Source organism: Nomascus leucogenys, chromosome 3 (assembly GCF_006542625.1).
Source record: "Nomascus leucogenys isolate Asia chromosome 3, Asia_NLE_v1, whole genome shotgun sequence".
Classification (NCBI taxonomy): Eukaryota; Metazoa; Chordata; class Mammalia; order Primates; family Hylobatidae; genus Nomascus; species Nomascus leucogenys.
Window position 1 is genome coordinate 120,404,285 of NC_044383.1, and position 21,370 is coordinate 120,425,654.

The following is a 21,370-nucleotide window of genomic DNA, read 5'->3' on the forward strand; positions in this document are numbered from 1 at the left end:
CAGAACTAAATAGAAGTTAGAGACTGTATTTTAGGCAAAGGCTAAAATATTTACTATCTGGCCCTTTAGATAAAAAGTTGACTCTAACCCTTGCATCAGGAGCGATAAATAGATACTCTTGCATTTAGCGTCTTTATTACTTTTCATGACAAACCTAGGGTTGAACAAGCATCTGGCTAAAATGCAAATGCACCATGACAAATGTTCATGGATCAGCAAAGTGCTAACCCAGTTATGGAAGTCTAATATAGTGTTACAGAGTCACAGGCTTAGCTAATATGTAAATCAGCAAACATGAGCAATAATGATTTATATTTGCATGGCATTCTGTAGATTATGAAACATTTCATATCAATCTCATTTGATTTTTCCAATAACCGTAGAAAGTAGACAGATAGGCTGGGCATGGTGGCTCATACCTATAATTCCAGCATTTTGGGAGGATCACTTGAGGCCAGGAGTTCAAGACCAGCCTGGTCAGTATAACAAGACACTGTCTCTATAAATTTTTTTTTTTTTAATTAGCCAGGTTTGTTGGCGTGTGCCTGTGGTCTCATTTACTTGGAGGGGGCGTTGAGGTGGGAGGATCATTTGAACCTAGGAGTTTGAGGTAACAGTGAGTTATGATTGCACTACTGCACTCAAGTCAGGGTTACAGAGCAAGACTCTGTCCCCCTGTCTCCCTGTCCCCAACCCCCACCCCCCGCTCCAAAAAAAGGGCCAGAGTAGTGGCTCATGCCTGTAATCCCAGCACTTTGGGAAGCCGAGGCAGGTGGATTACCTGAGGTTGGGAGTTTGACACCAGCCTGACCAACATGGAGAAACCCTGTTTCTACTAAAAATATAAAAATTAGCCAGGCGTGGTGTTGGATGTCAATAATCCCAGCTACTCAGGAGGCTGAGGCAGAAGAATTATTCGAACTCAGGAAGCGGAGGTTGCAGTGAGCCGAGGTCGTGCCATTGCACTCCAGTCTGGGCAACAAGAGTGAAACTCAAAAAAAAAAAAAAAGAAAGAAAGAAAGAAAGAAAGTAGACAAATAAATATGAAACAGATTCAGCAACATTGCGTGATAACTCAGAGTGAAAAGGAACTCAGATTCAATGTCTTCAGTCTTTTAGGAGCTAAATGATTATATTATCTCTGGAAAATGCTTACCTTGCTAAAAAAAAAAAAAAAGGTGAGCGGTTATTAACATTTATCATTTTTTGATGCACTGACTTGGAAGATCACTTACAATTAACTGTACTTTGTAATAACATGTTCTATCTTCTAAATATTGTATTTTTATGTCAGTATGATGGTAAAAATAATATAAGCATTTTATACAATGGTTTTAAATATCAAAATAAATATGGGCCTAATTAAGTTATAAGTTAAAAATGTAATCTTAAATTTTTGAAATCTTAGAAACTGCAAGATGAATCAGTTATCTGGTTTTCTTGGATTAACAAAATTTTTAAAAAACAACTCTTGGAGTAGCAGGGAAAATAAGTCTTAGTAAAAATGTGAGTATATATGAGCTTGAGAAAAATAATGAAAAGTATATATAGTGCTCTGTAAATGGATCAAATCATGTTGAACTAAATATTTCAATGGAAGCTACAAACCTGTAGATGACTATTACAATTGTTGTATCATCTAAGACTTGATCTCCTGTGTGATCTAACCACTTCTGACGAATTGCCAGTTTACCAACAGATTGCTGTATCAGTCTTGGACCCATGTAAAACATTAATACAACATACTGCATGATTCAGCTAGATGACTTTCTGGAAAACACAAATCTATGGAGACAGTAAAAAGATCAGTGGTTGCTAGGGGTCAGGGTAAGGAAGGGATGAATAGTGGAGGGCAGAGGATTTTTAGGGCAGTGAAACTTAACTGTATGATACTGTAATGGTGGATGTATGTTATTATGCATTAGTCCAAACCCATAGAATGTATAACACCGAGAGTGAACTCTAACAAAAATTAAGGACTTGGGTGATAATGACATGTCAAGGTAGGTTCCTCAGTTATAACAAATGTGCCATTCTGCTAGGGAATGTTGATGGCAAAGTAGGTTATACGTGCATAGGGACAAAGGTATATGGGTAATCTCTGTACCTTCTGCTCAATGTTGCTGTGAACTTAAAACTGCTCTAAAATATTAAGCCTACTTTTAAAAAATAATATAATGAGCTAACAAAGACCACAATTCTAGGTCCTCCTCAGAAGCTTTATAAATGTGCATTAAAAAATTATTTTTGGGGTATACTATGGCAGAAATACAAGAAAAACAAAGGCCCAGAATTTTTCCAGGAGAATAGATCCAGAGCGAACATGAACTTACTTCACACCCGGACTGAGTTTCCCATGAACATGACTCCTTCTCCTGAGGGAGAACCCCTCTTTGGAAAGCATGTTCACCCAGGCATGTTTGACACAAGGAAGGCTCGAAGTCTGGCTCCCCTGGAGGGATGTGCACCATCGAGGAGCCAGTGTACTTCAGGCTGGGACTCTGATGCTTGTCCACACTGACCATTGGGCTCTTGATCCATCTTCGTACCTGCAAAATGCAAAAGGAAAGAAAAAACAAATGTGTTTGACTCCCTTTGATGTTTATTGGGGATTTGGTGGGAAATTTGGTGGGACGGGAGCTCATGAAAGGAGAACTCAGTCTCACAACCTCTCTATCTTTCAAACTCAACATAATTCGAATTGGTCAATGCTGTTCAGTCTCTTTCCTAGACTATGCATTACATGGCTGGTCATTTCATCTTGCTGAGTCTGTCTGCATTTTTTTTGTCACATTTTTTTTTTCTTTTCTTTTTCCTCCTGCCTCCAGTGGGGTTAGAATTTTTTTCTTTTTAGAGATAGGGGGGGTTTCACTATGTTGCCCAGGCTGGTCTTGGCGTTAAAAGATCCTCCTGGACCAGCCTGGTCAACATGGTGAAACCCCATCTCTACTAAAAATACAAAAATTAGCCAGGCCTGGTGGTACACGCCTATAATCTCAGCTGCTTGGGAGAATCGCTCGAACCTGGGAAGCGGAGGTTGCAGTGAGCTGAGATTGCCCTGCTGCACTCCAGCCTGGGCGACACAGCAAGACTGTCTCCAACCACAGTAACAACAACAACAGCAACAACAACAACAAACCCTCAAAGCCCAAAAACAGACAAAAATAATTACCCTTGCCAGGCGAGATGGTTTATAACTGAAAAGCACTTTGGGAGGCTGAGGCAGGAGGATTGCTTTAGCCCAGGAGTTTGAGACCAGTCTGGGCTAAATATAGTGAAACTTTGCCTCTATGAAAAAAAAACTTTATTTTATTTTTTTAAAGAAAAAAGATCCTTTTGCCTCTTAAAGTGTTGGGATTACAGGTGTAAGTCACTGTGCCCAGCCTGTCTCCTCATTTGTAAGATTCAGGTAATAATATTTCCTCCCAAGCTGTGAAAATGCTACCATGCTTTACAATGTTCAAGTATTTTGCCTGGCACATGTTTGGTGCCCAATAGATAGTGACTATTTTACTTTGACCCTTATTATTATGATTATGGTAACAGAAATTTAGTTCACACATTTCTAAGGTGAATTGCTAGTTATTCTTACAAGGGAAAATACTAATCTCATAGTTTACAATCTAATCCATTGCTAAGCAAATACATATTCACTATTATTATTGTTATTGAGACAGGATCTTCCTCTGTCACCCAGGATGGAATGCAGTGGCTTAATCATGGCTCACTGCAGCCTTGAACTGCTGGGCTCAAGCAATCCTCTCACCTCAGCCTCTGGAGTAGCTGAGACCACAGGCTCGCACCATCACACTACTAATTTTTTTTTTTTTTTTGTAGAGATGAGGTCTCACTAAGTTGCGCAGGCTGGTATCAAACTCCTGGGCTCAAGCAATCCTCCTGCCTCCCAAAGTGTTGGGATTACAGGCATGAGCCACTGAATCCGGCCCATATATACTACTGCAAAACTTTGATTATAAAAGAAATTGCTTCTGGCTAAGAAATTAGCTCAAGTTTGTTTTTAAAGTTCTAAAACTCACCACTTGTCTTGCTTGCTTGTAAAATCCCTATAAGATACAGAAAAATATATAAAGTTATTCTAATATTAATAGGCATAGTATTTATACAGCATTTCAAAAATGCAAGGCACTTTTTAAAGTGTTCGATGTGTATAGTTTTTAATCCTCAGAACAGGCAGGGTGAGGTGGCTCACACCTGTAATCCCAGGACTTTAAACTTTGGGAGGCCAAGGCAGGCAGGTCACTTGAGGCCAGGATTTTGGGACCAGCCTAGCCAACACAGCAAAACCCCATCTCTACAAAAGAAAATAAATAAGTAAATAAAGAATAAAACATTAATTAATTAGTCCTCAGAAAAGTTTTACAAGAAAGGTACTATTTTCAATCCCATTATACAGATGGAAAAACAAAGGCATAGAGATGTGAAGCAAATTTCCCCAGGGCACAGCGTTGTTATGGAGTAAAGGCGGGATCCAGGCACCTTGAATCCAGAGTTTACAAGCATGCAATTTTCTTTTCTTTCTTTTTTTTTTGAGACAGTCTCGCTCTGTTGCCCCAGGCTGGAGTGCAGTGGCGCGATCTCAGCTCACTGCAAGCTCTGCCTCCTGAGTTCACAGCATTCTCCTGCCTCAGCCTCCCGAGTAGCTGGGACTACAGGCGCCCACCACCATACCTGAATAATTTTTTGTATTTTTAGTAGAGACCAGGTTTCATCGTGTTAGCTAGGATGGTCTCGATCTCCTGACCTCATGATCCACCCACCTTGGCCTCCCAAAGTGCTGGTATTACAGGCTTGAGCCACCACGCCTGGCCATAAGTATGCAATTTTCTAAGAAGCACTGAAGTGTTGTTAAAACTTATGGTCACTGGTGCTTGAAATTTATTTTGATTTACTATGTCACTTTCATGCTCTTCAAAACTCCTGAGGATTCTTTTATATTCAACCAATTAGTGAAATTAGCCTACAGCAAAAGGAGAAAGAAATAAAATCACAGTACTGAATTTTAGTTAGTGATGCTACAATTATTATTTTTGATAAAGGGTCTTGTTTTGTTCCCCAGATTGGAGTGCAGTGGCACGATGACAGTTCACTGCAGCCTCAACCTCCTGGGCTCAAGCAATCCTCCCACCTCAGCCCTCCCAAGTAGCTGGGACTGCAGGCATGCACCACCATGACTGGCTAATTATTTTAAAATTGTTTTGTAGAGACAGAGTCTTGCTATATTGCCCAGACTGGTCTTAAACTCCTGGCCTTAGGCAATCCTCCCGCTTTAGCTTCCCAAAGTGTTGGGATTACAGGTGTGAGCCACCATGCCCAGCCTGCGATTAACTTTTAAAAAACACTGAGGATAAACTAAAATTGCAATAGCAATAATGTTTAAGCAACTTGTTATATTACTTGATAGAATATTTTGCTATCACGAAAAATAAGTATTATGAAGACTGTGAAAATATGAAAAATATTTAGAACATAATTATATGAGAAAAGCCAAATATAAAACTGTTTAATTGCTATAATTACAAATGTAAAAATATATGTACTAACTATAGGCCGGGTGCAGTGGCTCATGCCTATAATCCCAGCACTTTGGGAGGTCGAGGCAGGCAGATCACCTGAGCCCAGGAGTTCAACACCAGCCTGGTCAACGTGACAAAACCCCATCTCTACAAAAACTACAAAAATTAGCTGGGTGTAGTGTTGGGCATCTGTAATCCCAGCTACTTGGGAGGCCGAGGCAGGAGAATCGCTTGACCCCTGGAGGTGGAGGTTGTGGTGAACCAAGATCGTGCCATTGCACTCTAGCCTGGGCAACAAGAGTGAAAACTCTGTCTCAAAAAAAAAAAAAAAAAAAAAAAAAAAATATATATATATATATATACACAAACACTATAGACATAAAGTAGGAAAGTTAAGAGGCAAAATAGAAACTGCTGTGTTCATTGTTAGTATCATGGGTGTTTTATCTGTTTTTACAACTCTCCATACTTTAACTTTTAAAAGAATAATATTTTATGAGAATTATAATATATATATATATATACATTTCTTTAAAAAATAGAGTCTCACCATGTTGGTCAAGCCAAGCTGGTTAGAACTCCCGGGCTCAAGTGATCCCCTCCCAGCTCAGCCTCCCAAAATGCTGGGATTACAGGCGTGAGCTACCACATCCAGCCACAAGTGTCTTTTAATTGCTTTATTTGTTTATTTATTTATATTTATTGAGATGGAGTCTCCCATTGTCACCCAGGCTGGAGTGCAGCAGCGCGATCTCGGCTCACTGCAGCCTCCTCCTCCCTGGTTCAAGTGATTCTCCTCCCTCAGCCTCCTGAGTGGCTGGAATTACAGGCACTTGCCACCACGCCCAGCTAATTTTTGTATTTTTAGTAGTGACGGGGTTTTGCTATGTTGGCCAGGCGGGTCTTGAACTCCTGATCTCAGGTGATCTGCCCACCTCAGCCTCCCAAAGGGCTGGGAATACAGGCGTGAGCCACTGCGCCTGGCCTATATGTACTCTTTTCAATAGCCATTTAAAATATCTTTGTGAGGCTGGTTGTGGTGGCTCACACCTGTAATCCTAGCACTTTGGGTTTCGGAGGCTGAGGCGGGTGGATCACCTGATCTCAGGTGTTCAAGACCAGCCTGACCAACATGGTGAAACTCTGACTCTCCTAAAAATACAAAAATTAGCTGGGCGTGGTGGTGCACGCCTGTAACCCCAGCTGCTCCAGAGGCTGAAGAAGGAGAACCGCTCAAACCTGGGAGGCAGAGGTTGCAGTGGGCCTAAGATCATGCCACTGCATTCCAGCCTGGGTGAAAGAAGGAGCCTCTGTCTCAAAAAAAAAAAAACTAAAACTCAAAAAGTTTACTATCCTAAAGTTAAAATTTTGAGTTTCCTTAAGTATTTCTGTCACTATAGGGCCCCTCTTAAGCATGTTAGTAGGTATATTAAGAAATGTTTCACTGATTCATTAATGGAAGTCTAAATGAAGCTTTAAAAGTTTGAGACTCCAATAGAAAGTATCTTCTTAATGTTAGTACTAAATGTGTTTTTGATCAGTCTAAAAAGTATTCAATTTCGTTAGAGATGGATAATGTTTTTTATTATTCTTATTCAGATAGTTTTGGGCTTGAAGTCTGGTAACTGTTCCTGCTTTGTTTCCAACGTTGTAGTTTAAAATCAATCTTTTTACTCTGGCTTACTTTCAATGTCTCTTTTGCCAAGTAGATTTAACTTTGGGGTTACTGTGAACAGGATTTAAACAGATGATAAATCTATTCAAATATATTTGTAAGTTATATGCCTGGACTAAGAATCTTTGTATCTTGAAATGTATATCTCCCCTGAACCCCTAAACACCTGCACTCTAGAGCTTGCTTGAGTTATGGCCAACAAAATACATTTTTTTAAATATTCTTTTTTCATGTTATTTTTATTTCTTTCTGTTTATTTTTATTTTTTCTTTTTCTTTTTTTAATATGTTACAGTCCGAATATGTTCATAGTGACTTTTCTGTTCGTTTGGTTGGTTTTTTTTACAGAGATACAGTCTCACTCTATTCCCTTTGTTGGAGGGCTGTGGCACGATCATAGCTCACTTCAACCAAGAGCTCCTAGGTTCAAGCTATCCTCTCGCCTCAGCCTCCCAAGTAGCTGGGACTACAGATGTGCACCACCACGTTCGGCTATTTATTTTTTGGAAAGATGGTGTCTCATTATGTTGCCCGGGCTGGTCTTGAACTCCTGGCCTCAAGTGATCCTCCTGCCTTGGCCTCCCAAAGCTCTGGGGTTACAGACATGAGCCACTACACCTGGCCAGAATAAAATTATTAAAGGGACATATTATTTATTTAATAAAATAAGTAAACTGTAAGTAAGAAGGAAAATAAAGCATATGGATGATCAGGATCGTTGTGGGTGGAGGGCTCAATTTTAAACAGTATGAGCCAGGATACTATCGGATACTCCCTCTCTGTCCACAGAGAATGTAGCAAGGGATGTGGAGAAATATTCCCTTTCTCCAGAAGCATCAAAGAAAAAGTGTTACTTACAAAAATGAATCCAGCAACACATTTCTAACCAGACTGTTGCTGAATTTTATTGCATGCTTTGTCTTAAAAAGGTTTTATCTCCATTGGCTTAGTCCTTATACTGGCCTCGATGTGTCCCTTCTTTGTGACTCCTTGACACTTTTCACCAGCTTTGCAGCCTCACAAGTGATTTTTACAGGCCCAATTAAGGACAGAGTTTACGATGTTTGCTTGCTCTTGAGAGAGTGGCTGGACCGAGTGAATGCACAGGAGTTAGGCAAGGTGCCCTTCAAAACTGCTGAGTAGAGAAACCCTCCCACGGCCCCTCGGGGAATTCAAGCTACAACTGGCCCATTGTGCTTCCTCAGGCTGCGGATTGCTTTGCTGGAGGGAGTAGCTGACTCTGAGTGGCTTTGGGAGCCCCTCATAACAATGGCTGGAGGAGGGCTGCAGCAGCTGTGTGTGCGAGAAACATGAATGCCCGGATGCGAGCGGCAGCCGGGGCTCCTGGGCCTCCTGGGCCACCTGGGCCCCAGTTTTATTCAGAGCTACACAACTGTTTGTGAAGCGCATTGTAAACAAACATAGATGGGGTGAGACACCCTCCCTATCCTGAATAAATCAAGAATTCCCAGGCGGGGCGCTGTGGCTCACGCCTGTCATCCCAGCACTTTGTGAGGAGGCGGGCGGATCACTAGGTCAGGAGATCGAGACCATCCTGGCTAACACTCTCTCTACTAAAAATACAAAAAAATTAGCCAGGCGTAGTGGCTGGTGCCTGTAGTCTCCAGCTACTCGGGAGGCTGAGGCAGGAGAATGGCGAGAACCCGGGAGGCGGAGCTTGCAGTGAGCTGAGATCGCGCCACTGCCCTCCAGCCTTGGCGACAGAGCGAGACTCTGTCTCAAAAAAAAAATTCCCTCACTTGGGGTTTATAGGGGACTGTTCTCCAAACCACACCAGACTTTTAGAAGCAACTACCTCTACAGATACTGGGGTGAACCAGTAAGTCCCTTCATTTAACAAGACAGAAACTGAGTGAACAGTGGGTAAACAAAATATTCAACCAAATTCTTTGCTAAATCCACTCCACCTCAGTTTTATTAATGTCTTTATTTGAAGAAAAAAAAAAAAAAGCCATCCAAAAGCAATAATCCCTCAGTCTAGAAAATTGCCAGATGTGATTAAAGAGATTTGCTGGCTTCTAGGGATTTTCCACTTGTGGTTTTTTCCTATTATCTAAGAGCAAACAGATATTACTATTAATTTAAAATAGTTTAGCTGATAATGATTGAAAGAGTGACTCTACAGACTCAGGCTAAGACCACGCTACACCGGTTACGGTCAAGAGATCTTTATTGGAGGCGTCAGGCAGGGAGCCGAAGAGGAAGCAGAGAGAGAGGGGGCTTCGGGGCTTCCGCTTTTTGTACTCTGAGACGTTACGTGGAGGTCAATGGTTGGTTAGGGGGCTGGGCTCAGACCAAGGCGGGAAGGCGTCTCTTTCTGATTGGTTTTTCTTTGGCGGGTCTGTATTGAGGAGGAAGAAGAACCCGGAACCAGCACCATTAAGGTACCCCTGTTACCTAACAATGATATCAACCGATACAGGAAAATTATAGAGTGTTTAGGTACTTAGGTGTGAACTCAGATGGCAACACCTACTCTCATTGGCCCCTGTCCTTTTAGGGGCAAGAGCTGACTCTCTTAAAAAGCCAAGAACGCTTGAAGTTGGACGCAACTTCTGTAATTTCCAAACAGGCATTTTTTTTTTTTTAAATTACAGAGAACTGACTTTGCTTACTTGACGCCTCAATAACTTTCAATTTCGAGAGAGTCGGCCCAGTTTTCTAGTGAAATTACAAAAAGGGAGGTCAGGTGAGATGGAGGCCGAGGCAGGTGGATCATTTGAGGTCAGGTGTTCAAGACCAGGCTGGCCAACATGGTGAAACGCTGTCTCTACTAAAAACAAAAATTAGCCACCATGTTGGCATCCACCTGTAATCCCAGCTATTAGGGAGGCTGAGGCAGGAGAATTGCTTGAACCTGGGAGCCGGAGGTGGCAGTGAGCCAAGATCATGCCACTGCACTCCAGCCTGGGTGAAAGAGTGAGACTCTGTCTCAAAAAAAAAAAAAAAAAAAAGAGAGAGAGAAAGCAGGAGACCTGCATGCCTATTCCTCTCCCAGAGGGTGCATGCTAGCAGGTTAGTTATGGCATGAGTGTAATTTAGGAGAAGGCTCCTGGAAGCAAATTCATCTCACACTGACACTGGAGCCTGAAGCTGCTTCATAACATGTCTCCTAAAATATAACTGTGCTGTAATATTCAGTAATATTAATCAGATATCTTCACCCCAGCTATATGTCGTCATCATGTAGCTGTCTTTTCTCTCTCTTTTTTTTTTTTTTGAGACAGAGTTTCACTCTTGTTGACCAGGCTGGAGTGCAATGGCGCGATCTCAGCTCACTGCAACTTCCGCCTCCCAGGTTCAAGCAATTCTCCTGCTTCAGCCTCTCGAGTAGCTGGGATTACAGACGTGCGCCACCACATCCGGCTAGTTTTTTTTTTTTTTTTTTTTTTTTTAGACGGAGTCTCGCTCTGTCACCCAGGCTGGAGTGCAGTGGCACGATCTCGGCTCACTGCAAGCTCCGCCTCCTGGGTTCACGCCATTCTCCTGCCTCAGCCTCTCCGAGTAGCTGGGACTACAGGCACCCGCCACCACGCCCGGCTAATTTTTTTTGTATTTTTAGTAGAGACGGGGTTTCACCGTGGTCTGGATCTCCTGACCTCGTGATCCGCCCGCCTCGGCCTCCCAAAGTGCTGGGATTACAAGCGTGAGCCACCGCGCCCGGCCTAGTTTTGTATTTTTAGTAGAGACAGGGTTTCTCCCTGTTCATCAGGCTGATCTCGAACTCCCAACCTCAGGTGATCCGCCCGCCTCGGCCTCCCAAAGTGTTGGGATTACAGGCGTGAGCCACCGCACCAGGCCTATTACTGTCTTTTCTCTAGTGTTTGTAGTGTTTATTGCTTGTATAAAACAACAGGACTTTTATGCTAACTGGTCTTGATATTAATAAGTGTGAGAATAGCTTCTTAGGCCTTAGGAAAAAAAAAAAAAATTCCAGAGGCTAGTGTATGGTCTTACAAATAAGCTAGGTAATAAAAATAGGAATCTCTTGATTGCTTTTAATATTTACTTATAGATCTCAACAAGTTTTGCTAACATCCTCCATCAAGGTAATACACACTTTCTATTTAAATATTTCTCTTTAACACTGCAAGACCTATCCCGGGGCAGGCACCCTGAGAAGATGGAGTGGCTTTTAGAATTCCCTGACTTTCTGTGCTGTTGTCCTTGGGATCTCTCAGTCCTTTCCTCTCACCTTGACCTAGTTGCATCCTCTTCTAGATTCTCAGGGCTCAACCTGTGTCTCCAGGCCTAGTTGGGAGGATGGAGTGGTGGGGAGGGCTCTGGGGAAGTGGGAAAACAGAGAGGCGATGCGTCCATGTACCCTGTTTAATGTTGCTGCTCACAGCAGGCAGCACCCCAGCTCTGTCTCTTCAGAGGACAGTGTTTGCCTGTTCTTCTAGCTCAGTAAGTATAAAGTCTCCCTCCTCATCCTCCGCATTGAGGAATCTACCCCACCCTGTCCCACCCCACCCCACCCTACACTGCCAAGTGTTAAATAGATAAAGTGCAGGAATTCATCAACATACATTTTTCTTTGGAAAAGAGGTGAAGTTTTTCTCATTTCTTTAAATTGTGGGGCTCGGCCAGGTGCGGTGGCTCATGCCTGTCATCTCAGTGCTTTGGGAGGCCGAGGCAGGCAGATCACCTAAGGTCAGGAGTTTGAGACCAGCCTGGCTGACATATAGTGAAACTCCATCTCTACTAAAAATACAAAAATTAGCCGGGCGTGGGGGCACATGCCTGTAATCCCAGCTACTTGGGAGACTGAGGCAGGAGAATCACTTGAACCTAGGTGGCGGAGGTTGCAGTGAGCCGAGATTGCACCACTAGACTTCAGTCTGCAGAGCGAAACTCTGTCTCAAAAAAAAAAAAAAAAAAAAAAATTGTGGGACTCATCCTTTTAGTTTGAATTAGTCTTTCCTCGATATATACATTTTTTTTTTAGATATAAAAAGTTATTTTAAAAAGAGAAAGTAGGAAAATTATTTTAGGTACTATCTCTACGGGACAGTGTATGTTTTTTTTGTTGTTGTTTTTTTTTTGAGACGGAGTCTCGCCCTGTTGCCCAGGCTGGAGTGCAGTGGCACAGTCTCGGCTCACTGCAAGCTCTGCCTCCCGGGTTCACGCCATTCTCCTGCCTCAGCCTCCCGAGGAGTAGCTGGGACTACAGGCGCCCGCCACCACGCCCGGCTAATTTTTTTTGTATTTTTAGTGGAAATGGGGTTTCACCGTGTTAGCCAGGATGGTCTCGATCTCCTGACCTCGTGATCCGCCCATCTCGGCCTCCCAAAGTGCTGGGATTACAGGCGTGAGCCACCGGGCCCGGCTGGGACAGTGTATGTTATTTGCTTTTGGAAATTAAGACTCAGGGAAAATAGAAATGCTGGTCTAATCAGTGGGGAAGAACCTGGCCATCCTGTCCATCAAAGTCCACTGAGCTTTGGAAACTTCCTCCCCTCTTTCCTCCAAGAAATCTCCTTTTCCAGTGTTTTTTGTTTGTTTATTTTAGCTTCAAGGGTACATGTGAAGGTTTGTTATACAGGTAAGCTCATGACACAGGAATTTGTTGTACAGATTACTTAATCACCCAGGAATTAAGCCTAGTACCCAAGTTATCTTTTGTGCTCTTCCCCCTCCTCCCACTCTTCACCCTCCAGTAGACCCCAGTATCTGTTGTTTCCTTCTTTGTATTCATATAAGTTCTCATTCCAGTGTTTTTCTGTTTGTTTGTTTTTTTGAGACGGAGTCTTGCTCTGTTGCCCAGGCTGGAGTGCAGTTGTGTGATCTTGGCTCACTGCAACCTCCACCTCCCAGGTTCAAGCAATTCTCCTGCCTCAGCCTCCCGAGTGGCTGGGACTACGGGCACACACCACCACTCCCAGCTGAGTTTTGTATTTTTAGTAGAGACAGGGTTTCACCATGTTGGCCAGGCTGGTCTCAAACTCCTGACCTCAGGCAATCTGCCTGCCTCGACCTCCCAAAGTGCTGGGATTACAGGCATGAGCCACAGCGCCCAGCCTTTTTTTTTTTTTTTCTTGAGACCGGCTCTTGCTCTGTTGCCCAGGCTGGAGTGCAGTAGCATAATCTCAGCTCACTGCAACCTCCCCTTCCTGGGTTCAAGGAATTGTCCTGCCTCAGCTTCCTGAGTAGCTGGGATCACAAGCGTGCACCACCATGCCCAGCTAATTTTTTTGTGTGTATTTTTAGTAGAGATAGGGTTTCACCATGTTGACCAGGCTGGTTTTAAACTTCTGACCTCAGGTTACCTGCCCACCGTGGCCTCCCAGAGTGCTGGGATTAGAGGCGTGAGCCACTGCGCCTGGCCTCATTCCAGTGTTTCGTTGTTTTTTTTTTTTTTTAACTGTCTCTCTCTCTCTCTCTCTCTCTCTCTCTCTAGGCTACTGTCTTTCAGCATATTAAACACCTTGTTCTTGCAATATCTCTAAAAGCTAGCGAACAGACTGCAAGCAAAACATCCTCTTTACACCCACAAACTCTTCCTTTTTCCCACAGCCACCTTTCACCACCACTCCTCTTCTCTCTTAGCCAAGCTTCATGAAAAAATAATCTCCATTTCCTCATCTCACATTTTCTCCTCAACCCATTGCAATTTATTCATTAAATGGTATTTATGGATTGCTTAATATTTGCAAGGACTAAAGCGAAGAACATAATAACAAAAGTCTCATTTCATAAAATGAAGTTTGCACAAAGATGCCAATAAACCTCATTGCCAAATCCAATAGACATTTCCCTGTGCTTACTTCATTTGCATATATTCTGCAGCATTTAAAAGCTTTCACAAAGGTTCAACAACTATTTGCCTGGCATTATGTGGTTGGGACACAAAGAAATTTAATGTTGACCATCGAAAGAGGATGCTTGCATTTCAGAGGGGCTGATACATGAGACTGTGGTTTATCACAGCATGTCTACCCTCCCCAGAGCTCAGTTTCTGCCCTTGTAAAATGGAGATCATAATTATGCCTACTTCACTAGGGTTTTGTGAGGACTAAATGAGATGATGCAGGTAAGCCCAGTGCTTGACAACAGGTGACTCCTCCGTAAATATTTGCTATTATAGTTATGGCTTCATTCCACGGAAAGAGTTTTATACAAAGGGCCATTGGAGAAAAGATGGAGGGTACTTGGTCCAGTCGGGAAAAATCAGTGAAGGCTTTCTGGTGGGAAGTGATGGTTTAAATGAATCTTAAAAGCTGAGTTAAAGGAAGCCAGGTGAAGAGAAATGGGAAAGATATTTCTAGTAGAGGGGATGGCAGAAGCCTAAATACAGAGGCAAGAATCTGCTGAGATGAGTAGAAAACAAGCTCCAAAAAGGAGAGGCAAGAACTAAAGCTGGATAGAAAGTTTAGGTCATGGGGCAATGAGGGGCCCCTGAAGTGTTTTTATTTATTTATTTATTTACTTACTATTTAGGGATGGGGTCTTGCTATGTTGCCCAGGCTGGTCTTGACCTCCTGGGCTCCAGTGATTCTCCTGCCTTAGCCTTCTGAAGAGCTGGGGTTACAAGCATGAGCCGCTGCACCTAGCTCACTGAAGTATTTTAAGCAGGAGAGTGGGATGGTCAAATGTGTTTTTCTTTTTCTTTTTCTTTTTTTTTGAGACAGAGTCTCACTCTGTAACCCAGGCTGGAGTGCAGTGGTGCGATCTTGGCTCACTGCAACCTCCGCCTCCCAGGTTCAAGAGATTCTCCTGCCTCGGCCTCCCAAGTAGCTGGGATTACAGGTGCCCACCACCACGCCTGGCTAATTTTTTGTATTTTTAGTAGAGATGGGGTTTCAGCATGTTATCCAGGCTGATCTTGAACTCCTGATCTCAGGTGATCCACCGCCTCGGCCTCCCAAAGTGCTAGGATTACAGGCGTGAGCCACCGTGCCCAGCCTCAAATGTGATTTTCAATGCAGTATGAAGGATGGATTTAAGATGGTCAAGACCAAAGGAGCTAGATGAGAGTCAGGAATGGATTAGAAAAGAAATGGTAAGGGCCAAAGAAGAATAGTAGCTTTGGGAATGGAAAGGAGGAACCAATAATCAAATCTACATTTAGCTCTCTAGACTATATCTTTTCTCCATCCAAGTACAGGTTGAGCATCCTAAATCTGAAAATCCAAAATCTGAAATGCTTCGACATCTGAAGCTCTTTGAGTGTGGACAAGACGTTCAAAGAAAATATTCATTGGAGCTTTTTGGCTTTTCAGATTAAAGATGCTCAACCAGTAATTACAATGCAAGTATTCCAAAATCTGAAAAAAAAAAACCCAAATCTGAAATACTTCTGGTTCCAAGCATTTTGGATAAGGGATACTCAGCTTGTATCTTCTCGATTCCTAAAGCCATTCCTTAAATGGTATTGCCTTTTTAGTCTTTTCTTTTCTTTTGAGATGGAGTCTCGCTCTGTCACCCAGGCTGGAGTGCAGTGGCACAATCTTGGCTCACTGCAGCCTCTGCCTCCCAGGTTCAAGTGAATCTTTCACCTCAGCCTCCAAGTAACTGGGATTACAGGCCCACACCACCATGCCCTGCTAATTTTTGTATTTTAGTAGAGACGGGGTTTCACCATGTTGGCCAAGTTAGTCTTGAACTCAGGTTCAAGGTTCAAGGTGTCCACCCACCTTGGCCTCCCAAAGTGCTGGGATTACAGGTGTGAGCCATGGCGCCTGGCCATCTTTTTTTTAAAAATAAAAATAACTGTGGCTGGGTGCATTGGCTCACCCCATCTCTAAAAAATAAAATAAAATAAAATAAAGTAATTTGTTATTTAAATTGATTGATCAGTTGATTGTAGAGGTGGAGTGTCACTATGTTGCCCACACTGGTCTTAAACTCCTGGCCTCAAGTGATCTGCCCACCTTGGCCTCCCAAAGTGTTGGGATTATAGGTGTGACCCACTGTGTCCAGCCTGCCTTTTTAATCTTAACCTCACTGATACCACAGCATCCTTCCAAATGCAAAAGCTGTCTTGTTGCTACCTAGCTTTAAACTCTTCAGTTTGGTTCTTCATCTCTAGCAGCAGTGGCTTTCAAACCTGTTTCATCAGGATTGATGTACTATAAGAAAGCCCATATGACTGAAACAATTGGTTCCCCACTAAAACCTATCCTTTTTACATGAAATGCACTGACATCTCCTATTCTATTCTTTCGAAATGCTGATTGCAATCTATTGAACTGATTTCATGACCCACTAATGGGTGCCACACAAATTGAAAAACGCTCATCTAAATGGTAAAATCTAAATAGCTTGGTCTGGGAGACCAAGTCTCCTAGGGTCTAGACGCTTATCTTCTGTTGTGCCCGGAATGCATCCAGACCTCCATTATATCATTTACTTTGCAGTTCTCTTAAAGATTGGTCTCCTGAGTCTTTGATTCCCTTGACCAGCCTTGTCCACCTGGAAACTCCTACTCTAAGTCACAAACTTGGGAAAGCCATTGTCTGGCTTCTTACCCATTCTTTCATCCATTTGGGTGTTAATTTGTTTAAATGGGAGCACACATTCATTGCTTTGCTTGTCTATTTCCCTTATTAGAATGTGAGTTTCACAAGGACTGAGATCTTATTTTCTCTCATATATTCAGTAGTGGGACATTTATAGTTTCTTCTGTGTGTTCCCTCTTCCTAGCCTATTCCCACCCTATTTTCTGTCTGCGTTCACTTTGAGTTGAAGCTCGCAAGGAAAGAGACTCACTATTACATCCTCAGAGCTTAGCACAACTCCCAACATACAGGCAATGCTGAAGAAATGTTTGCTGATTGGCTCCATGCTAGGTATTTTTCAAGGCACAGGGAATGACAGATAAGAGGTAATTCTGTCTTTAGGAACTCAGAGCCTTGCAGGAAAGCCCAACAAGGAAATCAACTGTTGGAAGACAGTGTTAAAGCCAGCATGAGTTCATCTCTGGGGACAAGTAGGACTGGGCTGTGATGGGTATAGGTGAGATGCAGCGTTTTGGAGAGAGAGGAAAGCATGTTTCAAAGCATGCTCGTAGAGAGGGCCAACCTTGGGGTGAGTATGTGTGGCAGGCCAGAAAGCCAAAAAGCGAAGTGGGCCAGACATCAAATGACTTGAATGTTTGGATACTGAAACGTCATCCTTAACTCACAGGGAGGATACGCTGAAGGATTCTAAATGTTAGCGTGATCTGATCAGAATTGCTATCTTCTAAATGAATTGGGCCCAGGGGAAAAGCATCCTAGGTTAGAGGAATAAGCACTGTCCACAGATTAGATGGACCCCGCAGACTGAGGCCCCCTCTGGCGACAGTGCTTATTCCAGGGGTCTCCAAACCCGGGTAACACAGGACAGCTTTAAAAATGCAGGCTCAACTGTGCATGGTGGCTCATACCTATCATCCCAGCACTTTGGAAGGCTGAGGTGGGCGGATAGTTTGAGCTCAGGTGTTCTAGACTAGCCTGTGCAACACGGTAAAACCCCATTACTACAAAAAATACAAATTAGCCAAGCGTGGTGGTGTGTGCCTATAATCCCAGCTGCTCAGGACGCTGAGGTGGGAGGAGTGCTTGAGCCCAGGAGGTGGAGGCTGCAGTGAACTGTGATTGTGCCATTGCACTCCAGCCTGGGAAGAGACTCTGTCTCAAAAAAAAACACACAAAAACAAAAACAAAAACCGAAAAACCCAGGGCAAGGTGCAGTGGCTCACGCCTGTAACCCCAGCACTTTGGGAGGCCAAGGCAGGCATCTCTACTAAAACTACAAAAATTAGCTGGTGTGGTGGCGGGTGCCTTTAATCCCAGCTACTCGGGAGGCTGAGGCAGAAGAGTTGCTTGAACCTGGGAGATGGAAGTTGTGGCGAGCTCAGATCGCACCACTGCACTCCAGCCTGGGTGACAGAGCAAGATTCCACCTCGAAAAACAAACCAACCAACAAACAAAAACCGAACCAACAAAAAAAAGAAATAAAAATTAAAATGCAGTCTTACCAGTGGCTTTTAACATTTTTAAATTTAATTTTCAAGCTCTGTGTGACCTGGATGAAGGGCAGGGAAGGCTAAATGGAGCACGAAATGACCAGGGCCCTGGAGGTGTGAGAGGTGGGCAGACCCAGGCGTGGGCAACAGGAGGAGGTATCACTATAAAATAAGACAGGGTGGAAATGCCATCCTACAGCCTTACTTGGAGCTCTCTACAGTATTGTTCCTCAAAGACATCTTCCTTTCTTCCTTTCTCCACTCCCCTAAGTCCCCCACATCTAAAATAACACCATATAACTCTTAAACTCTATAATAACCTAGGTATATTATGAATTAAATAGGTTTCTATGGGTAAGAATAAGGTTAAGTGTGGAGCAGAAAGGGTTACTAAACAGCAAGTATAATATTGTTTTTTCTATTATTCTGCGGTTAAGCAGTCAATTTACAAGTGATTTGGATTTCCTCACAATTTACTGAACAAAGAAGAAAATCTAAGATATAAAAAGGTTTTCTACAGAAATGAATAATAAACTCAATTAAGAGAATTGGATTCCAGTTCTAGCTTCGTAACTACCTTGAGCAAGACACTGAATTCATGTGAATTTGAAGGCGCTTATCTGTAAAATGATGATCTTGGAGCATCCAAGAAGTCCTTTCTGGCCGTGTCACAGATTCAAAGCTCTTTGTTCACTGAAGTCCTGCCACTGTGACTTGGAACTCTCTGTTTCTATGGTGTACAGCACTCAGCACAAGTTTGTTGAATGCACAAATAATCAAATGACACTTGCCCTTCCCTGCCTGACATTCCAATTACATTCTTCCATAACTTTGCATTTCTTCCATTAGATAAATAAACACACACAAAAAATCCACAAGGCTTTTAAAATAATTTTATGTTCTTAAGGACAGTTGTTTAAAAATCTATTTAAAACAAAGATAAAGACTGAATGAAAGTCTCATTATTAGAGTGCTGTACATTGCTTAAATTGAAAGGGGTAAATGAAAGGTAAGATGATTAACATCCAAACTGGGGTCTTATTACCACTCTCTGATGTTACTGCTTGCTCGTCGAGTCCTCTTATAAAAGAAATTGCACAGTACACTCAATTTCAGTTTTATACAAAACAGCTTTCCTCCAAATTATGCTTGTGCTGTATTGGTAATGGTTTCTATTTCTGTATTCTATTTTTTTTCTCACTTCATGTTTTATAAATGAAGAAAATGTTAAGGTTTAATTGCTCCCTGAAAACAGGAAGAGAGTCGAAGCTAACAAAAAGATATTTATGAAGTACCTATTATGTCCAAGGATTGTGTGAGGTTCTGAAATTATGGAAGATAAAAGAATGGATTGAGAATAAATTGCAAATGTTCAAAGATCCTATGGAAATTGCTGGAATTAAAAAAGGCTCAGTTTTCAACCACAGAATCAGAAGCACAAGAAAAAAAAAAAACAGAGAGGAAAAGAAAACTGGCTGTGACCTCCATACAATTGAGACAGAGGAAAATGACTGTTAACATGAATCTGTGTAAATGGAGAGGGAAAAAAGATGCATTTCAGGACAGCTACATTTAAATAATCAAAATAATTTAAAAAGTGTAGGCAAGGTAGTGAGACTTCCTTTCTACAGAAAAAATTAACTGGATGTGGTGGCATGCACCTGGAGTCCTAGCTACTAAGGAGGTTGAGGCAGGAAGATCACTTAAACTCAGAAGTTCAAGGTTACTGTCTGGGAGCAGTGGCTCATGCATGTAATCTCAGCACTTTGGGAAGCCTACATGGGCAGATCACTTGAGGTCAGGAGTTCAAGACTAGCCTGGCCAACATGGTGAAACCCCGTCTTTATTAAAAATACAAAAATTAGCTGGACGTGGTGGTGCATGCCTGTAGTTCCAGCTACTCGGAAGGCTGAGGTACAATAATCACTTGAACCTGGAAGGTAGAGATTGCAGTGAGCTGAGATGGCGCCACTGCACTCCAACGTGGGCAATAGAGTGAGATCCTGTCTCAAAATAAATAAATAAATAAATAAATAAAATAAAGCCAAGAGTAAAAATCAAAGAAACATTCTGCAACATTATCCTTGGTGATACCACACCCTACAGATATGCTGTATTCTTTTAATAGATACCAATGAACTGACTTGTTAAAGAAAGAAGGTGGAAATGTAGTATATAACCCCAAAATATGCATTTAATGCATTACATTAATATGGCCCTCATTCATCTCCCCCCCAAAAAATAGCAAGTCATTCTGCTATATGGGAGAATTTCATATATGAAATTTTACATGGATAGGTGATTTATAGGAACTTCTGATTATTATGCTTTTGCCATTCTTTTATTATAAAACCAGCACTCAAAAATAGTCAGGTATTGGTTCTACATATGAATTTGAAATGAGCAGGTGTGCAGTAAGCACTATACTACAGTCTGGTAAGTAAAATATAAACACTTAGCTTTGCTTAGAAAGCCTACTGTTGGGAAAAGCTGGGTGTGGTGGCTTATGCCTGTAATCTAATCCCAGTACTTTGGGAGGTTGAGGTGGAGGGATTTCTTGAGGCCAAGATTTCGAGACCAGCCTGGGCAACATAGTGAGATCTCATCTCTACAATAAGATAAAAAAAATATAGTTGAGAATAGTGATGCACACCTGTAGTCCCAGATACTCAGAAGGCTGAGGTGGAAGGATTGCTTGAGCCCAGGAGGTTGAGGCTGCAGTGAGCCAGGATCATGCCATTGCACTCCAGCCTGGGCAACAGGCAGAATGAGACACTGTCCAAAAAAAAAAAAAAAAAAAAAAAAAGGTTGTTTCTTCCTGACCCATTCCATCTTCAAAATGCCTTTTCTCTGTATAAGGACATATCTTCCACATAGGGTATACTTCCTAGTACCATTTGATTACCTATCTTACTCATGGCTGTCTTGAAGGCAAACAGAAATTCCTAAGTATTTGTTGAATAAATAGATGAGTAAAGGAGTGAATAGATGCTTTGTGGTGGTAATTTAGCTTATTTTTAAAATATATATATATATTTTTAAATTTTTTTATAGAGACAAGGTCTCACTATATTGCCCACGCTAGCCTCAAACTACTGGGCTCAAGGGATTCTCCCACCTCGGCTTCCCAATGTAATGAGATTACAGGCGTGAGCCACCTTGCCTAGCCGGTTTAGCTTCTTCATTTGT

General features: G+C 42.4%; 1 protein-coding gene across 1 annotated transcript in view; it reads right to left on the minus strand.

Annotated features, from left to right (window-relative positions):
• SGK1 (serum/glucocorticoid regulated kinase 1) overlaps positions 1–21,370 on the minus strand; it is a 149,112-nt gene that overhangs the window by 90,271 nt on the left and 37,471 nt on the right. The window contains exon 2 of the mRNA XM_003255746.4: positions 2,334–2,549. Within this exon, the coding sequence (XP_003255794.1) occupies positions 2,334–2,549 (216 nt within the window). The remainder of the gene's footprint in view (positions 1–2,333; positions 2,550–21,370) is intronic.